We start from the raw sequence: 20,035 nt of genomic DNA on the forward strand, positions 1-20,035 counted from the left end.
TGGGACATTATTTAAGTGAGGAACTTTAAAATTTAAAACATTTAATCATATTAATAAACAGAAGGAATAGAAAAAGGAAGACACACTATGTATTAAACACATATCATATTCTAGTTACTTTGCTATGTGCTTTTCATATGTAACTTTAAAGTTCTTAGGCCTAGTTAGTGAATGATCTAAGGTTTACAGAACAAGTGTATACTAAAGTCAGGAACCATGACCACAGTATAGCACAAGAAGTGAACTGTGCCTCTAAAAGGACTCATCTCACAGTGGCATTTCTTAGAGCAACAGTACTCCAGTATCTGCCTTTGTGACAGGTGCTGTTCAAAAAGCACAGTCTTTTGAGAGAATGAGCTGCTTTAAATTTCCGAGTGCAGTGAGTCCTATCCACTAATTATCAGACTATCTTAATGGCTCTGTGGGGATTTCTTTATTATCTGGCATTTTTATAAAGCTGGAAACCAGAGAACCGAATCCTTTCTCTTTGACAGCCAAAGAAGCAAGCAAAACTGGTTTCATTATGACAAAAATCTGTTGGTATACTCATGGCAAAATGGGTTCTCTTATAAGATAGAGTGGAGAAATGAAAACTGCATATACAATAAAAGAATATACATGGGGTTCATGATTTCTTATTCTATCTTGGCCTTCTCAGCCATATATTTCAATTACTTTCTTATAGGAGCACGATGATGTAGTTTACATCATACACCTCTTGTAAATATTCAAAAGTGCTATATTGTAATTGTTTGTTACATTCATAATCCATGATAATCTCCTCTTATGAGTAAAGGCTTTTTCTTACTCTCTCTTCTAAAGCATACTATAATGAATGTGATCTCCCTTCCATCATTGTATTATGATACTGTGATTCTAGCTGAAGGTTAAGAGAAATAGAGCTGACTCATTCAGGTGACCTGGCCAAGGAAGCAGGAGCTATGTGGATAAGCAATGCTCCCTAGATTCTACATTAGGTTTGAGAACAAAGCCCTGGCTATTAAAGTGTTATGTCGTCTTGTTCTGCTTTCTCTATGATGTCTCATAAGAATTTTACAAGGCCAATAAAATAATTAAAATTAATTTTGATTATTTTTGGATTCTTTAATCAAAACAGGATTACTGTATCACCTCAACTTCTATTAAATAGAATAGGAAATTTTCATCATATTTCTTCTAATTTGCTTAAGACAGACCAACACAGCATTGAACTGAACATTTCATTTTGACAAGCTTTCGTTTGTAGTATGCTATTATGCAAACATTTTACTGCACAAGTGCATAAAAGGCAGGCCATCTCCTATTCACTGTCGTGATGGTTTGTGGGTAAGGTGACAGATTGCCTTAAAAATCTAAACTGTTGGTCCACACAAACAATGTGAATTAGTCTCAAATAAAAATCCTGAATAGTAGTAGAAATATGTTCAGTATTGTTCACACAGTAATGTGTAAAGAAATTTAAGTTTAATTAAAAAAAACTTTGGAATGAACTAGAGTACCGATCCAACCAAATATGAACCATCATCAGTTCTATCTATCTTAGAGAAAAGTTACAGCTTTATGTCATCCAAAATGCTGCCAGGTCATGGGAAGTGGAACTTATTACCCAGTGTGTTTGCACTGCCAGTATCAGTAACTCTGGTGTAAGAAATATTTGTGGAGTTTCCATGCAAGCATAGTAAAGCTTCTTTGGAGAAGAAAACCTTGATGGCTCAGAAATGTACCCAACTCACTCTGAGATTTTTCAATCCTGCTTAACAAATGGTGGTTTTATTCTCACAGAGAAAAAAGAAAATCATTCTTCTGATTTCACTGTGTCATGAAAATAATTGGAAAGTCGAGTTTACAGTCTTTGTTAATATTTTATAGAAATATATGCATATGTAATAGTGACAAAATGGTACTATGTAGTTTCTTATAAAGACCTTGGGGTTTTTTTTGGTTTTTTGAGTTTTTTTGTTTGTTTGTTTGTTTTGTTTTTGAGGAGGACTTGGACTCTTTGTTTTGTTTTGCTTTTAAGACGGTCAGCATTCTATTCTAGGGCCAATAATGGCTCATTGGTCTACATATAGCCCTGTTTGGTGTTATATTTCCCACTTTATAAATTTGCAAACTGAGGCAGAGTGAAATTGGAACATTATCCAAGCATAGCAAATCAGTGACAGAGTCTCCTGGCTTTACAGCTGAACCTCAAACCACTAGACTATGCTTTCCATATGTATTTTGATCTTATCAAATTAATTTTCTGCTGAGAAAGGAAAGTTATATAGTATTCAAGTTGGAAAGTTAATTTCCCAATTTATTGTATCCCATTGAGAATTAATCACATTCCAAACTTACAGCTTTCAACTTTGGTTTTTTTTGGAGTGAGAGTTGAATTGTGAAATATGTCTAGTCTCACAACTTATGAACAACTTATGGACAGATGGACTGATTTTTTTTTAGACCTATCACAAAATAATCTTTAAGTAAGCAGTTAATCATTGTGAGTTCCTTTTCAAAACATCTGAATCTGAGGCAAATTAATTCTTAAATTTAGTATAGATAGATATCCTTTTAGGCTAAAACATGTATGTCAGTAATGAAATGAGTTATTTCCTTTTTCAATTCCAAAAGCTTTCCTGTTTTCTTTTTCCTTTAGAAAAAATTTCTCTGATATTAAATATTGTGATATTTTTAACAAGGTATCAAAAAGCGAAGAGCCTTAAGGACATTAACTCCTCACTGAAAATACTCCCCTCCAAATTCTGTATTTATAAACCAGTGAATCATTAAAAGTTCTGTATTAGTTGAACTCTTTTGTCTTGAAGTTACAGAAGGAGAGCTAGGTTAAAGATAACAGAGTTATACAGTTGTTTTGTTATCTGAATGTTAATCATTAGTATTTTATTTTCCCACTCCATTTCTTAAATCACACAGTAGCTAGCTGTATTTTATCTGTGTTTCCTCGTTCTTAACATTTTACCTCAGGCTGATACCAAGTAAAGAAAGTTTTAGACCAAAAGGAAAATTTCTGTGGGAGTGATCAGGTTTTATAAGGTGGAAGAACATCTTGAACTCATAGAATCCAGAAGTGTGTTTCCTCCTTTGGCTTGCTGGACTGTAAGGATATTTTGGCTTGTGGAATGGCCCTTAGAAATATCATGGATTATGGATCTGAGGAAATAACATGTGTGGTTTTAGTTACCACCTATATATGAATTACTTCCAAATCTATCTCAACAACCCTGACCTCTTATTCTCTTTCTTGAGACTCAATTTCTTGCAATCTGAATAACATCTCTTCTTGGAAACTTTGCAAATATTGAAAAGTACTGGTGGTTTGAGGCTGATAGGAATTTCTCCTCATTTTAATTTGTTTTTCAACATTTTTATTGGGGTATAATTGATATACAAGAAAATTGCAAATATTTAACATATGCATTTAATAAGTTTAGACATTGCATGCACCCATGAAACCATCACCACAATCAAGGGAATAGGCATATCCATCATCTCCAAAAGTTTCCTTGAATCCTTTTTATTTTTGTGTGTGATAAAAACACTTAACATGAGATCTTCCCCTCTTAACAATTTTTAAATTGTGCAATACAGTATTGTTAACCATAGGCACAATATTGTTCAGCAGATCTCTAGAACTTAATCATCTCACATAACTGAAACTTTATACCAATTGAACAACTCCGATTTTCTTCTCTCCCCAGCCCCTGGTAACTACAGTTCTGTTCTCTGCTTCTATAAGTTTGACTGTTTTAAATACCTCATATGAATGGAATCATACAGTGTTTGTCCTTCTGTGTCTGGTTTATTTCACTTAGCATAATGTCCAACAGGTTCATCTATGTTGTCACAAATGGCAGGACTTTCTTTGGTTTTTTAAGGCTAAATAGTATTCTGAGTAATACACACACACACACACACACACATACACACACACACACATACCCCTCATTTCCTTTCTTCATACACTGATGAACATTTGGGTTGTAAAAGAGAATCTTTTGGTATGGCTTAAATCTGACACAATTAGTCCCCTTTGTTGACTTTTTTCCAGTGTTTTCTTATGTATTTTTGTATATGTATTATTCTTACCATACACGCACATAAAGGACATAAGGAAACTTGAAGGTGATGGATATGTCTGTTACCTTGATTATAGTGGTGGTTTCCTGAGAGTATGCATATGTCCAAACTCATCAAATTTCATATGTTAAATATGTGCAGTTTTTGTATATCAATTATACCTCAATAAAACTTTAAAAATAATAAAAACTCTGAAAGATGCTTAAGTGGACTTGAGCAAATAGAAACACATCCTTTTCTCTTGTGTAGAATAACTCGAATTCATAAAGGTGTTGTCTCCCCTAGATAATATGCAGATTTAATATGAACCCAACTCAAATACCAAATACTAACAAGTGTTTTGGTTTTTTCGCACTAGAAAAATATTAGGAATCTGTCTTAACAACTCAGTCTAAGTTTTAGTTTTAGTCAGATATTAATAAGATTATCATATTACTCACCATACGGTGGTGCATTCTTCTTTCAGTAAATAAAAGACTAGAAAGAGAAGAGTATTTTCAGCAAGTGAGGACTTTGGGCAGGGGGATAGCCATTGTGTTAACCTAAGCAGTTTTTTTTTCAATAAACTGAAGGATTATATGCTCTCTTATAAATGAAGTTAACACTGTTGCTCCATTGCTAGTATAATACACATTTTTGAGCTATTATTTCCTTAATGTTGATTAATTTGATCTTATTATCTGCACCCTCTTGCACCATGAATGGATATCACTGTGTACACTTACTGAACACCTATTATTTGATACGTATTTGTTGAATATCTATCTCATAGGTACTATGATAGGCATAGGGATTCCATGTTGAATAAGCTTCAAGGTACTCAAGTACCACAGCCTCAAGGTACAGTGAGAGAGACAAACCTATACAGAAATTATTACCATGCGATTAGTAAGCCTGCAGCTATCTGCTGTCAATATAGAGGCATGCGGTCCTACCAGGGGTAGAGCCATTGGAAGAGAAGCCATTAAGGATCCTGGAAAAAAACATTATTGAAGTGATAAAATAGATCTAGAATAAAGAAAGATGTCAAAAAAAAAAAAGAGGCAGCTTGAGGTAACAGAGGGGGCTTAGAGAACAGGAGTCTCAAGTTCTCAGTGAGATTAGACAGCAGATCCTCAGGAGTGGGAAACAGAGAAGCATAGGAGACTGTAGTTGAAAATCAAGATGATTTGAGTGAGCAGAGGTTGAGCAATGTCTTGTGGCAAACTATCTGTATTTCAGGATATTGACTGCAGTTTGATGAAATCTGTGGCAAGGAGCATATGAAGCTAACCAAATCTTGTAGATATTAAAGCCATGATCTTGGCCTCAGTATGTTTTAATCAACTAAGCTAAACTGCTACAGATAAATGAATCAGAAGCACACAGTGTAAATTTTCTTTGAAATACATCTGGAAAGGGATAAACAAAAAATAGGTATTATCCTAACCTAATAGATTTGAAATTCATTAAGCCATGTTCAAAATCCAAATACAAACAAGATGACTCATGCCTAGAAATTGTCAACATTTGTTTTTGGTGGTGATGGTGGTGGTGGTAGTGATGTTTTTCTTCTCTTTTAATTTTTAATTATCTGCTTTCCCAAGATTTATGATTTTTGTTCTCCCCAATGTAATAAATTCTGTTTTCTTTTCCTCTTAAAGCAGAGGAAAAGGGTAATTAATTATCATCTTCTAACTTAATTATTGAATTATAATTATATCAAATTTTTGTTGAATTCAACTTATTAAAATTATCAGTTTATGAATCTGTATTTTCAACTATATTGTAGGCTTCTTAATTTCAGAGATCAATTCTTCTTGGTTTCCATGAAGCCTAACAATACAGGGACCTGAAAACATGCAGGTATCAAGCAGCTCATAGCCACTTAATTGATGAGTTTAAATATAAATGAAAGTATCTCAAAACCTTGCTTTATCAGAAATTATTAGTTGTATTGTTTTAGAAAGCTACTTTGGTCATGTCTATGTGTTTATATCACCAAGAGTTCTTAGGCTCATTAAGCTTTTCAGAGTGTCAGGCACAATGGTAACAAAGTAAATGCTACCTTCCCAGTCTATGGGAGTAACAGTAGTAATTAGTAATTTCAAAAGAGAATGTTTTCTGACTTGGAGTTTAATTTATATTTTCCACGTTAGTGATGGATTTCTCTATTAACAAGATTCTGACTTGGAAATTGTGTAGAATAAGATCCTGTGGTCCCTTCCAACTTTTTTTTTAAATTGTGTTTATCCCATTCTCTTTATCCTAGCTCTCCTTCTCAAGTCCATATTCAATTAAACTGTAACATACTATTGTTGGGCATATAATTTTTCCCTTTTTGTTGCATCATAATTACATTAGCTACTTCAAAATAATTTTTAAAAAGATTTCATAATCTAAGTTCTTGACAATATTAAATATAGCTTTAAAAACAAACAAGTATACAAAATTCCATAAATACTGATTGTTTTTCTTCTCATTATAGAAAATAACATTATATTTTCTCTCCTTTCTACCTTGTATTTTAAAATAAATTAAAAAATTAAATCTTAAGAGCACAAAAGGTCAGAAAAGCAAATCTGATTTACTGTCTGATTTAATCTGAAGAGTAGAGTTTCTTAAATGTAATTCACATATAGTGTCAAGTAATGGCTAAGAAAAGGTGTATCATGAGCTTCAGCTTTATATGTTTGAATTTTAAAAAATTATTTCAGTGTAAATGCTCATCAGCTCAATAATAGCAAGAATGTGTTTTTTGATGTGCAAATATTTTCCAATTATACATTATAATCAATTAGCAAGAGCAAGTAGAGAAAGTAGAAGATTCAGTCTTCTGTTTTCATCTGTTTGAGAACTTATTTATGGAAAAGTCATTTTAAAGGTTTGGTTTTAGTTTCATGAGACAGCTTATTGAAATAGTGTGCAACTGAGGTCCTCTAGTGTCACAATTGAATACAGCATCAGCTTTAAAAGATTTTGTGAAAAGAGTGTGTGTGTGAAAAAGAGACAGAGACAGAGAAAGATGCAGAGAGAAGACAAGAGAGATTTACTCATGAGCAAATGAGCTTATGTTTTATTTGCTAGTTAATATTAAGTTTTTAAGAGAGGAGAAATTTGAATTCTTTCATGGACACTTACATGTCAGTGTTACTGTAGTTATTTTAAAATTTAGATCTTTCCCTTTACATAGTTGGTTTATTTTTTGCAGATATTAATGAAAACTTTATAAATTATACTTGTTTCACACATTTCTAATTTGCTCAAGACTGCCTATTGTGGCACTTTCATATGGGAGGAACTATTTGATAAAGAGAAATAGTTTACAGATCAGTGTAAATAAGCATTCTTTATAAATAGTAACTTTTGTTGTTTCTTTTTTACACATTTCATGGAGGATATCCACTTATTGCTTTATAAAAATATGACAGCCAGGAACTACCAGACACTTGATGGAAAAAATAGTTTGAGAGAGCCAAAGGAGAAAAAAAAAATTTACCCCAGAGGAAATGAAGATAACATATATTTTTTCAATTATACATATTCATGTGTACTTATTTTTATTATTATTTATTGTAATAGCATATAACATATTATATAGTAATATATAACATAAATATATATTTTATATTTTACATGTATAATAATATAATATATTAAATATATAATGTAACATAATTATTATATTTATTAATATATAACATTTAGTTTTATATATTATATAGTATACTAATATATAATATATGGTATAGTAGTATTAATATTATTTATTGTTTATATATTTAATATACATATATTAAATTATATATAATTGAATCATTTTGCTGTACACCTGAAACTAACACAACATTGTAAATCAACTATACTTCAATTTTAAAAGATAACATACTTTTTCGTTTCCTGAATTAAAAGAATTCTGATAATTGTCTTTAGAGAGACTCAAAAGAATAATATATTCATAACCAAAGAACAGGATCTATTGAAAAGGAACAGCTAGAGAACAGAACAGGAAATTTTGTAATTATCTCTATTCTTGGAAATTAAAGAATAGAATAGAGCCAAGGCCGTGTTCATAGGAAATGAAAAGAAAGTTGATATAGAGAATAAATCCAATTTTCATCTGTCCCCTTAGAGTTCCAACTAAAAGATACAGTAGAAGGAGATAATAATCAAAGACATAATAAATCAACTTTTCCTTGTTAATGTTTTTGTGTTAATGGAACATGTGAGTCTTCAGATTAAAAGGGCATACCTGCTACTTACAAGCATAAATTCTCAAATGCCCACACTCTAGACATACTAGGCTAAAATTTGTAAGACTAAGGATAAAGTGAAAAAGAATCCTGCAAGCTTCCAGAAAGGAATAACAGGATATCTACAACAATATTAGAATCAGACTGATGTTAGACTTCTCACAATTAATGAAGAACACTTGAAGGCCATGGAGAAATTCTAAGTTTAAAGACAAGAATAACACATTTAAGACATGCCATGGTTTAAAATGTCTACTCCTGCAACCCTTATGAAAATTTTTCTCATGAATGTATTCTAGCTAAATAAAAAAAAACACAAAAAGAATAATATGAGGTATAAAAAATGATGGTAGCTAATGATGATCTTCATGAATAGAGTTATAATACAAAAATACGGTATCCATTAAATCCTGATGGTAGCCATTTTCTCTTGAGAGCTAGGGGTTAGGTGGCTTAGATTAGTATTTCCTTCTCTACTTAATTCAACAGTGAATTTTTACTAAATTTAATACAGCAATGTACCAATCACTTCCCATCTGTCTCAGAGTAAAAGCAAAGGCTTTACAGTGGGCTAGATGGCCCTACATGATCTGGCTTCTTGCTCTCTCTGAGACTTCATCTCCTACCAACCTTACCCTTTGCTCATTCTACTGCATGCACAGTGGCTTCATTGCGTTTTTGTCTTTGATTTAACTGCCGTACATTCACCCAGTTCAGGACTGTTACTGTGCCCTCTGAATCACACGTTTCCCAGAGAGGTGCATGGTTTTTTTTTCCACTTCCTTTAGCTTTCTGCAAAAATGTCACCTCAGTGAGGCCAGGCCTTCCTTGCTCATACTATATGTATAATGGCAACCTGGTACCCCACATTCTCTCTTCTCTTCCCTACTTTTTTCTCATTAGAGCTTAATTGCTGTATAGTCATACTGTAAGTTTACTTTTTTATTTGCTTTGTCTTCAGGAAAGGAGTGAATGTTTCTTTTATCTCTTATAAAAATTTGATAATGTAAATATAGTATACATAATAAAAGTCAGAGAGTTGGAAAAGGGAAATGGGAAATATGTTAATTATATCATCTTGCATAGTGAAGAGTTAATTACATTAAGTAAAAGTCTAGCCACCAGAAGAAAACAGAAACTGCTAATAGTGGTTACTTCTGGAAGGTCAGACTAGGATGGGAGGAGAGGGAGATTTTAACTTTTCATCTCTGAGTCATTCTTATGGTTTAATTTAGAGGAAGGAGTCATATTGTAATCATTATTTTAAAAAATTTTATTCAGCCTATTATTTAATGTCTGGTTTATTGAGATTAATTTACATTCCTTAAAATTTACCCTTTTTTACTGTGTACAGTTTAGTCAGTTTGACGAACTCAGTCCTGTTAACTATCATCAAAATTAAGAATAGAACAATCCTATCAGGCAAGTTTTTCCCATTCTCCTTTGTAGTCAGACCACTCCCTCCACCTAAGCCCATGACAATCAGTGATCTGTTATTCCATCTTTTTACTTTTAATTTACATCTTTTGTTTAATGTGGGTTCCTTGTTACCTGAATACAATTGAGTCTTAATTCTTACCAATCTGGCAATTCTTATCTTTTAACTGGTGAGTTTGGAGCATTTATATTTAATTTAATAATTGATATATCTGAATTAAAATTTGTTAATTAATTTCTAATTGTTTCATTTGTTCTTTGTTCTTTTTTCCTTTTATTCTGCCTGCTTTTAAGTTGGCTACTTTTTTATAATTTCATCTTATTGTCACTGTTGGCTTGTTATTTATACTTTTTTATAAAAATTAATTTAGTGGTTACCAGAAGATACTAATTTTTTTTAAGTGTAGTTTAAAATGTGAAAAAAAAAAAAGTAGAAAAGAGATCTATACCCAAAAGTTAATATTGGTGGTTTGGGGTATTGGGTTTGAATTAGTCTCCCTTACTTTTCTGTATATTCTTCCTAACTTCCTATATGAATGATGTTTTATTTTTTAAAAAATGCAGAAGAAGAAAGAGAGAAAGGTAGAGGGAGAAAGAGAAAGAAACTAGGCCTCCCTGTAGATGATGGCTTAAGAGAGAATAGGATTGGAAAGAGAAATGTGTGATAAATCATAAATTACTAGAGTTTGCTTTGTGGACTGATGTGGAAAGTAAGCTCATGTCTATCTGCCATAAAATATATTGTAGCTCTTTTTCTTTTTAGGTATTTTGTCTGGAGCAAGATAGGTGGTTTTCATTGACTTAGTTCTGCCATATGTTCTGAAACTGTCCTGATAATTTGGCAAAGCCAAACCTGCAGAAGGTCATTTGCACACCACCAAAATTAAACTCCCTTCCTAGAAGAACAAATGCTGCTATTAAATTAACCTTTAGGAAACTATAGGTTCTTTGTCAGATTAACTCTGTTGTAATCAGAAAATCAAAAATATGTGCAAGTAGATATTTTAGAAAATGTATAGCTTCTTTTTCTCTGAATAGAGGAGGAACAATAAAGATATAATTCTTTGAGTTTTATCACTGAACCTTGTTTTATTCTGTAAAGCAGGTTCTATATCTGCTTTATAATTGATCTATTAATCTGTGACTTTTTGTTTCCTTTTGTAGCTATTCAAAAGTTTTGTGCATAGCATTTGAGGTACTTCAGGGCCTACAGTATATGAACAAACATGGTATAGTACACCGGGCACTGTCTCCTCATAATATCCTTTTGGATAGAAAGGTAATCATCAAATTATTCATTAAGTAATTTCTTTTTTTATTTCAGGTTGGATGCTACTGAAATCAGATCCACAGTATTAATCAGAGGGACTGTAAAATTAGAATATGTTTTAATACTATTCATAATGAAAAGACTATATGAAATGTAATATACTTGTGATCAACAAAAAAAGTAACTTTAAATTATATAAATCCATGTGTCTTTCACATGTGTTATTCTTTTTGTGTGAAACTCATTTTCTAATACCATGTTTTGTTTTTCCTTTCACACATTTTCTAAAAGATAAGCATTGTGGCTTCCCAGTCTACCCCTCTGAATTTCTTTTCATCTTAAGTAAGATTGTCTATTTACATAGAATATTTTTCTCATAGCACAACTGCAGTGTATTTTCTCCATTTTATTCTTCTTTCCTACTTCCTTCTTTCTATTTTATTTCTCACTTATCTTCTTTATTTACCAGCTGTTCATACATAGCTTCTTTTTTTTAATTGGAGTACTGCTTCTCTGCTTGGAAATCTTTTAAGGGATTAATAAGAAACTAGTCAACCCTGCTAAGAGAATTATGGATAGCAGGGTGATACTTTTTCAGAAATAATCATAATTTTATTCTTTTTTATGAGCATATAAAATAACTATGAGGATTTTTTTCTGGAAAATTATTTTCTGTATTAGTGATATTATTCTTTTTCTCTGATTGTCTTCCAGACTTTCAATACACTCACCCTATAATATTAAAATATAAAGATAAAATGATACTAATTAATTTCATGCTTATGGTAGTAAAGTATCTAACCAATCTGAATTGTTTTAGAATATAAATGTTTTATAATGCTGGGAAATAATGTTCTTGAGGAAAAGAAAACAAACCAATTTTACAATTGACTAAATTTTTTTAATTCTTAAAATCTAAAAGGAAAAAAATAGAAGACTTAAGAAATTTATAATTGTTTTTTATTAAGGACCCAACTTGTGATAATTATGGTTATTCTCAAACAGTATAAAAAAGTGTTGGAAATTGAACAGATTCACTAATGCCTTGCTGATTTGTGAACTGATCTTTTCAAGTTAAGAACATCCACGTCAGGTTTAAATTATAACATTATGAATGTCTCAACTTCCTGGGAAAAAAACCCTTTTGTGAAAATTACCACAAAATATACTAAGCAAGGATTCAAGACAAATGAGACCCTTTTTGATTTTTTAAGAAGCCTGGAAAAGACAAACAGCAAAAATTTTTTAGTGTTAGTCATTTTGATATCTATATTATTATATATGTGTGTATATATATTTGTAATGAATATAAAGCATACTTCAAATACTGAGAATTTTTAATAAAATTTTGATAAAATATAATTTTTTATTAATGTATATGATTATATGATGGTTTCCTTACTTATAAAATATATGTTCATAATTTTCCCTGCCAATAATATTAAAATGTTTTATAGTGAGTTTTTTTCTTTACTATTGTAGGGACATGTTAAACTGGCTAAATTTGGACTTTACCACATGACAGCATATGGTGATGATGTTGATTTCCCAATTGGGTAAGAATATGTATGTTTTCTGAGTTCTGTCTTAAACTTTGTAATCTTTGATAAAGTATCTATTTTGTTAATTATTAGTTATATTACTTTTTCACATAAAACTAGCTCTTTTAAATTAAATATATCCTAAATTTCCACATATTTTTCAAAGAATAGACAGTAAGTTTTTGCCAGCATACAAAAGTTCCCTGATGTTTACCTTTTTCACCTTTAATGCTTACTGGTTGATTTTATTTCATTCAGAACTAGATAAATATAAGTCAAGAAGTCTGCCCAGATTCTCACTTAGTGATAATGTGTGTTCCTCAAGACTGAAAAATTACTCTCGTATTATTCTCTAATGTTGCAAAGTTTAATTCCCTGTTCTCTAAGATATTATTGTACATTAAGGCTTAAATCAAATCATTGTAGATATCAGAGGTAATGGGGTAGATTCTATACCTGAAAATCTGTGTTTAATTTTGGAGAGGTTTATTTGATCACTTCTCACATGGAATTCCAGATTTATGTTGGCCTCCAGAAAGGAATGAAAGTTGATTTCATCCTGTACTCAATTGTGTGCTTTTGATACAGATTTTTTTATATATTTAGTAGTTGCTTTTTAAACATGTTAATAATATAATTCTTTAATAAGTGTTTAATTTTGACATTAACTTAGATATATAGAAGTTACAAAATAGTACAAAGAATTCCTGTATAGCCTTCATTCAAGATTCCTCAGAAATTGATATTTCCCAGCATTTGTCTCATCTCTTTCTTTTCTCTTACACATATATGTGTGTATGTATAAATTTTTTTCTGAATCATTTAAGAGTTATAATATATATAATGGCCCTTAACCCCTAAATACTTCAGTTTATATTTCCTAAAGAAAAGCATTTTCTTACAGAACCATGAAACAATTATCAAAACCAGGAAATTAAAATTGATATAATACTATTATCTAGAGATCTTAAGCATATTTTCCAATTACTGTGTGATTGTTTTTAATAATATCTATTTGTGTTTTGCTTTTCGGGCTCTCTAAAGTCCTATCACTCCATTATTGGGAATTGTGGTTTGGAGTTATGGAGTGAGTTTCTGCAGGAGAATACTGTTTAAAGAGATGTTTAAAAAAAAGGTCTCATTTTAAAATCACCTTTTATCTTTTTAAGTTAGACTATAGGTTTTCTTACTTAAAATTTTTACTACTTAGGCCATAACTAATAACCTTAAACTGTCTAGTCATTCTTTCCTTTATTTATTAAGAAAATATTTATTGAACACCTTTTCTTTTGGCTGCTTGATATACAAAAGTGGATAAAGTCAGTTCCCATCTTGAAGAAGCTCATTGTTTAATGGGGAAATTTTCTATTTTGATGGCTCCCTTATTAATGTGCATACATTCATAATCTTATAGTTTTGTATATCAAAACTTGTGGCATAGGCAACAGTTTTCACACTCAAGAAAACAAAATTTTGTAACAATAGCCTATCCTTTATTTGTTTAAAAAAACCTTTTGCATATAATTAAAATTCAGTGCAGAGCTCTAGTATCTTCATCACATGTGATCATTGCCTTTTGAGTAGCTTTTAAGAAGCTGCAGTAAACGTGCTTCTTCATTTTGTCTAAGTTTGTATAAGAGAGAAATCTAAAAACAAAACAAACGAAAATTACTTTAATTTTGTACCTTTTACTTAAAGGTGCTTGGGTTTTAGTGATGAATAGAAGAAAGCAAGTGATTTTTCTTAAAGCACATAAAGCATTTTGAAGAGTTAATGTTTGAATTTTAAATGCTTGGATTGAATTGGTCTTGTGTGCCATTTGGTTTGGCTTACTTTGAAATCTTAGACCCAAAAGGTCTGACCAGAAGGTATCAAAGAGGAAAATGTGAAACATTAGCCAGGAAAAATAAAGTGATCAAACAGCTAAGGCATGAAAGAAAACATTTACACCAGAAGAAGCTTGCAGTAGATTCAAAAGACAAATATTAAGAAACAACAAAGTAAAATGTTAACATCTGTTTCAAAATATTGTAAAGAGTTAGAAATTGGACATTTATTTCAGTTGGCCAGTAGCTTAATACCTTGTTAAAACATGAAACAGATGATGAAAAGCACTTATATTTATTTCAGCAGTCAATACTCACAGCAGAGTTCTGGTAATTTTCTTTGGGTGTTAAAGTACTATGCTACAGAAGGGATTCTTGCTGAAAGGAGATAATCTACTTTAAAAAAGAATCCTAGGACTTATTACTTTTATTAATTAATTTGATCAGTTTTTGATTGGAAGGAAAATTAGAATTCTGGGGGCAAAAGTCACATGCATGCTTCTAGAGATCACCAGTCAGAAGTTTTATTTATTTATTATTATTTTTGTAATTTAAAGGTAGGTTTTATTGAAGTGTAGTCAGTTTACAATGTTGTGTCAATTTCTGGTGTACAGCATAATGCCCCAGTCATACATATACATACATATATTCATTTTCATATTCTTTTTCCTTAAGGGTTATTATAAGATATTGGATATACTTCCCTGTGCTATACAGAAGAAATTTGTTTTTTACTTATATATATCTATAGTAGTTAATATTTGCAAATCTCTAACTCCCAAGTTTATCCCCTCCTTCCCACTCCAGTAACCATAAGATTGTTTAATGTTACAAACAGTGTTGCTAAAAATACTATATATTGTGTACATCTGCAAAAGTTTCCCCAAGGAAACCATTTTTTTAGAATGATCTCCATAATATATTTTGTGTGAAAAAGAAAGGGTACAGAATAGTGTGTGTTGTGTATGCTTCCCTATGGGACAATGGTGATGGGCGGTCAAATTTATTCATACATGAACATATATGGGTGACTGGAGTACAGAGATGGGAAAGAGTCTTACTTTTCAATTTATATATATTTTACAGATTTTGACATTCCTAGCATTCAAAAGAAGAAATACTGTTTTCAGAGATAAAATGTACTTTAAATAAGAGTTAAGTATAACACAACATTGGAAAATGACTATAACTCAATAAAGAAAACTGTTTTAAAAAAAAAGAGTTAAGTATAAAGAAAAGATAGTAAGGAAGAAGGGAAAATACCTGGAAGCCTGGAAGACTGCAAGAAGACAATGTGTTAACACAGAGGAAAGCAGAGAAAAGAACTAATGTTGTAGAGATAGTTTTTAAATTACTTGAGACTCATATATTTGCTCTTTATTACTAGACATAAAGACTTGTATTATGATGGTTAGTTTAGAATTCTTCATAGCAAGAATTGTTAATTTATTGCATTGAGCTTTTGCATAGATCTTACTGTACTGATAGTAAAAATGTACTACTGCATACTTCTTTTCCCGTTTATAGCTTATAGTCATTATTCATTTTTAAAATATATCATTGTAGGTATCCATCATACTTGGCACCTGAAGTAATTGCACAAGGAATTTTCAAGACCAGTGATCATGTACCAAGTGAAAAACCATTGCCTTCTGGTCCCAAATCAGATGTCTGGTCTCTTGGAATCATTTTATTTGAGCTTTGTGTGGTATGTATGAAGAAATAATAAATTAATAAGAATAAGTTGTATATTTATTAGAAAAATATTTTTGGATAGAAAAGCTATTAAGTAATAATATGTTTTTGCTTTGTAAATTGACCAGACATAAGGAGAAAAGACTTAAGTCTCAATTTTACTTTTTAAAAAATCCTGCTTAATGATTTTTTTTGTATATTATGTTGGTATATATATCTAAAAATGTTTACACTTTTATTAAGTATGAAAAATTTACACTTTACTAAGTGAAAAGATTAAACATATTTAGAAAAGCTTACACTGAAACTGCTTACACACTTTGGTATGTTCATACTCTCTTTCTCTTCTGTGGTATTCTTTCCTCCTCAAATACCTTCTCTCCTGTTCTGTCTCCTATAAGACTCACTTTGTAACTGAGTTTGCTTTTTATGAGGCCTTCCCCAAATATCCTCTATATTTGTTAAGGTAAAAAAGACTACACAGCTATTAAAAGCAAAAGAATTAAAAATACAGTAACTTAAAGAACATAGATGTTTTTATTCCTCATTTAACTGTCACAGAAAGTTAGGGTGGGCTCTGTTCCACAGTGTCTTGCAGAAACCTAGCTTGTCAGGGTTGGCTCCACCCTTCTCACCATCTAATTTCCAAAAATATTTTTATCATCTTTTTTAGCCATAGGAAAAGGAGAGGAATGAATCTTTAAGAAGATGATGTAAAATTGCAAAAATCAACTTTGTACTTTTCACTAGTGACAGTTTACTCATGTGACCACATATAGGTGCAAGAACGGATTTGGAAGGTCAACTAACAGGGTCATGTTCAAAATGAGAATAATATTGAGGGACAACTAACATTTTGTCGATCCTGCGTCCAAACACCTGCCAGGATTAGGTCCCTATCTTCTTTGCTCTCCTGTTATAGCATGTGTCACATTTATCTGCTTTACTTGAACTATGAGGTATTTAGAGGCAGATGTTTTTATTATTCATCTATTGTTCTGTCTTCCAAGGGGTTTTTAAAGTATTTTGAAAGTACTAACTCATTGATATTTACCGTATCTAAGAGTTAGGTTAACATAATTTTCTTCATTTTGTGCATTTTGAGAATTAATTCAACAACAGAAGTAGTAATGCATAATAGCCAAGTTTTGTGGTTAGAGAGAACTGGGTTTGAAATCTAATGCAGGAAAGTATAGCTGTTTGACTTAGGGTAACTAACCCAACTTCTTAAGGCTTTGGCTCCACTCCCATAAATAGTAATAGTATCTATATTGTAAAGCTGTTGGAAAAATTAAATGACATAATGTATATAAAGCACTTGGATACTTAATGTATATAAAGAATTGAGTGTTGAATTGTGAACAGTCTATAAATGTTAGATTTTATTATTGATTTTAAAATATTCATAATAACATGGTAGCGTACACATAGGTATTGCTTTTTCTAAGGGAAAATGCCAGATTTTCTGATTCTTTGCTGTCCTTCATCTAGACCATCTTACTGTTCATTGGTTTAAAATGATAGTAAATCTTATTTTTGTTTAAAATCATAGCCTAAATGAAGGATTTTATTGGAATGTGATTGTGAAGTATATATATAAGTGTAAATGTGAAGTGTATAGCGTTTTCTTTTTATTACCATCACCTGTATTTAAACTCTTTACTAATGATCTAAGTATGCCTTGTATGAGTAATTCAATTTAGCAAATGTTGATGAGTATTTACTGTGTATATAGCAATGCAGTAGGAATAAACTGTGATTTAGATGCACTGTCAAAGAGCTTATAATTTAATGTAAATTCATAAACTTTGAAGATAAACACCAGAGAGCTGTGTGAATTCCAAGAAAGTAAGTATTAATACCGTCACAGAGGCTTCATGACATTTTATGTGCTGCCGAAAGTTTAGACAGTCTAATTTTAGGATGGCTTAAATCTTCCTCTACCTCATCAAATCTTTAGATTTCATACAAAATATTAAGATATAAATTAATAACACACCAACATTTAACAGAAAGAACTTTTGGTACACTAGAAATTCTAAGGAAATAGATGAGAAGCTATAACATTTTGCTAGGAAGCTCTTGCCATATCACCAGAATGTCAGTACAGCTACTCTGCCATCCAGAAGTTTCCATAGTCCAAAAGATGTATAGGAACTCTGTATTAAAAGATGAATGCATATCTGAGAAACACCAAGCATCTGAAGTTGACATCTATGAAAAAGAAACAATGAATAGAAGTTACATTCTATTTACAGTAGAAAGGACTCTAAAATAAATGTTATGTGTTTTTTAAGAGAGAAAGGAAAAAACTAAATTCATGAAACAAATATAGAAATATAGAAACTAGAAGTCAAGGACATTTACTGAAAAAAATGAGAACCAGTTAAGAGTTTTAAGAAAAAAATATCTATTTGTAATAAATAAAGAACTAAATAGATGAATCATAGGAAACTGGACACCCTAAACACTGATTAATTCTCCCAGAATATGACACAAAGAGATAAAGAGATTGAAAATATAAAAGAAATTTTCAAAGACAGGGAATATAGATTCAGACATTCTAATATTTGTACCAGAAGTAGAGAGTGAAGTTCTCAGTTTGGAAGAACCTACTAATTACCTCGCAAGACAAGAGAAAAAAATCACAACATACAAACAACAACAACAACAACAATAAATATCTAAAAATCTCATACTAAACTTTTAGGAGATGACCTATGATGACATAATGGGTAACATTTATTGAGCACTTTGTAAGTGCCAGGTACTTGTATAATCTATTTACATCTATTATCTCAATCAATACTCACACCAGCCTTACAAAGTTTATCTAGTTACTGTCTTTACTGTACAAATTAGGAAACTGAGGTACAGAGAGGTTAAACAACCTGTCCTGGTTACATAATAGTAAGTAGTTAAGCAGATTTGTATCCATCAATCTGTATCCAAAGCTTTACACACCTTTAACCAACACACTAAGCTGCCTTTTACTAAGCTCTGGTGTCTTTATCAGTGTTAATGAGAGAATCTTAAAGTATGCCAGAAAGAAAAGGCACATTACCTACAAAGAATATCAGTTAAATTGGCACTGAACTTCTTAGCAGTGTGAATGCAAGAAAACAGTGGCCAATACTATCAAAGTGCTAAGAGAAAATAATTTTGAATTTTGAATTCTTTAACTCACAAAATTAACATTCAGAAGTGAGAATGAAATAAAGGATACAGTCTGCCCTCTGTATTCTGTTTCATCTACTAATGCAACCAACTTCAGATTGAAAACATTTGAAAAAAAATTTCCAGAAAGTTCCAAAAAGCAAGACTTGAATTTGCCATATGACAGCAACTGTTTACATAGCATTTACATTGGTTTACATCTATTTACATATCATTTGCATTTTATTAGGTATTATAAGTAATCTAGAGATGATTTAACATGTACAGGAGGATGTGCAAGTATTACACAATCTTATATAAGGGACTTGAGCAACAGTGGATGTGGGTATCTGAGTGGGTCCTGGGACCAACCAACCCCCTGTGGGTAGCAAGAAGTGACCATGTAGAACTTTGATAGACACGAAGAGAAAATTACTAGTAAGGAAATAACATGAGTCAGTCTGTAGGCCTATGTAGGCCCAGTGTAATCAAATTTACCTGTTTTGTGTGTCTATGTGTGTGCGTCTGTGTGTGTGTTCATCACAGGGTAGGTAAGTAGTAAGTAGTAAGCATTTAGACTGAAAAGTTATAGTGGAGCCATATCCTAGGAGACTTTGAATGCTGTATTGAGAAGTATATATTTAGTTATATAGGGTATGTGGGACCATTTAAAGTTTTTAAACAAGATATTGATGAAATCAAACCTGCATTTTTAGAAGGTTAATATTGATAGTAGTATAAGAAATTGAGAAAAAAGAAGAATGGCAACTTTTTTCAATGATCTCTCCACTTGTA

General features: G+C 31.3%; 1 protein-coding gene across 3 annotated transcripts in view; it reads left to right on the forward strand.

Moving 5' to 3' along the window:
• The window catches only part of TBCK (TBC1 domain containing kinase), a 177,557-nt gene that overhangs the window by 27,849 nt on the left and 129,673 nt on the right, over positions 1-20,035 (forward strand). For all 3 annotated transcript variants that reach the window (XM_072939275.1, XM_015249440.3, XM_031690564.2), the window contains exons 4-6: positions 10,917-11,031; positions 12,505-12,578; positions 15,956-16,097. In XM_072939275.1, coding sequence (XP_072795376.1) covers positions 10,917-11,031; positions 12,505-12,578; positions 15,956-16,097 — 331 coding nt within the window. The remainder of the gene's footprint in view (positions 1-10,916; positions 11,032-12,504; positions 12,579-15,955; positions 16,098-20,035) is intronic.

This window comes from Vicugna pacos, chromosome 2 (assembly GCF_048564905.1).
Source record: "Vicugna pacos chromosome 2, VicPac4, whole genome shotgun sequence".
Lineage (NCBI taxonomy): Eukaryota > Metazoa > Chordata > Mammalia > Artiodactyla > Camelidae > Vicugna > Vicugna pacos.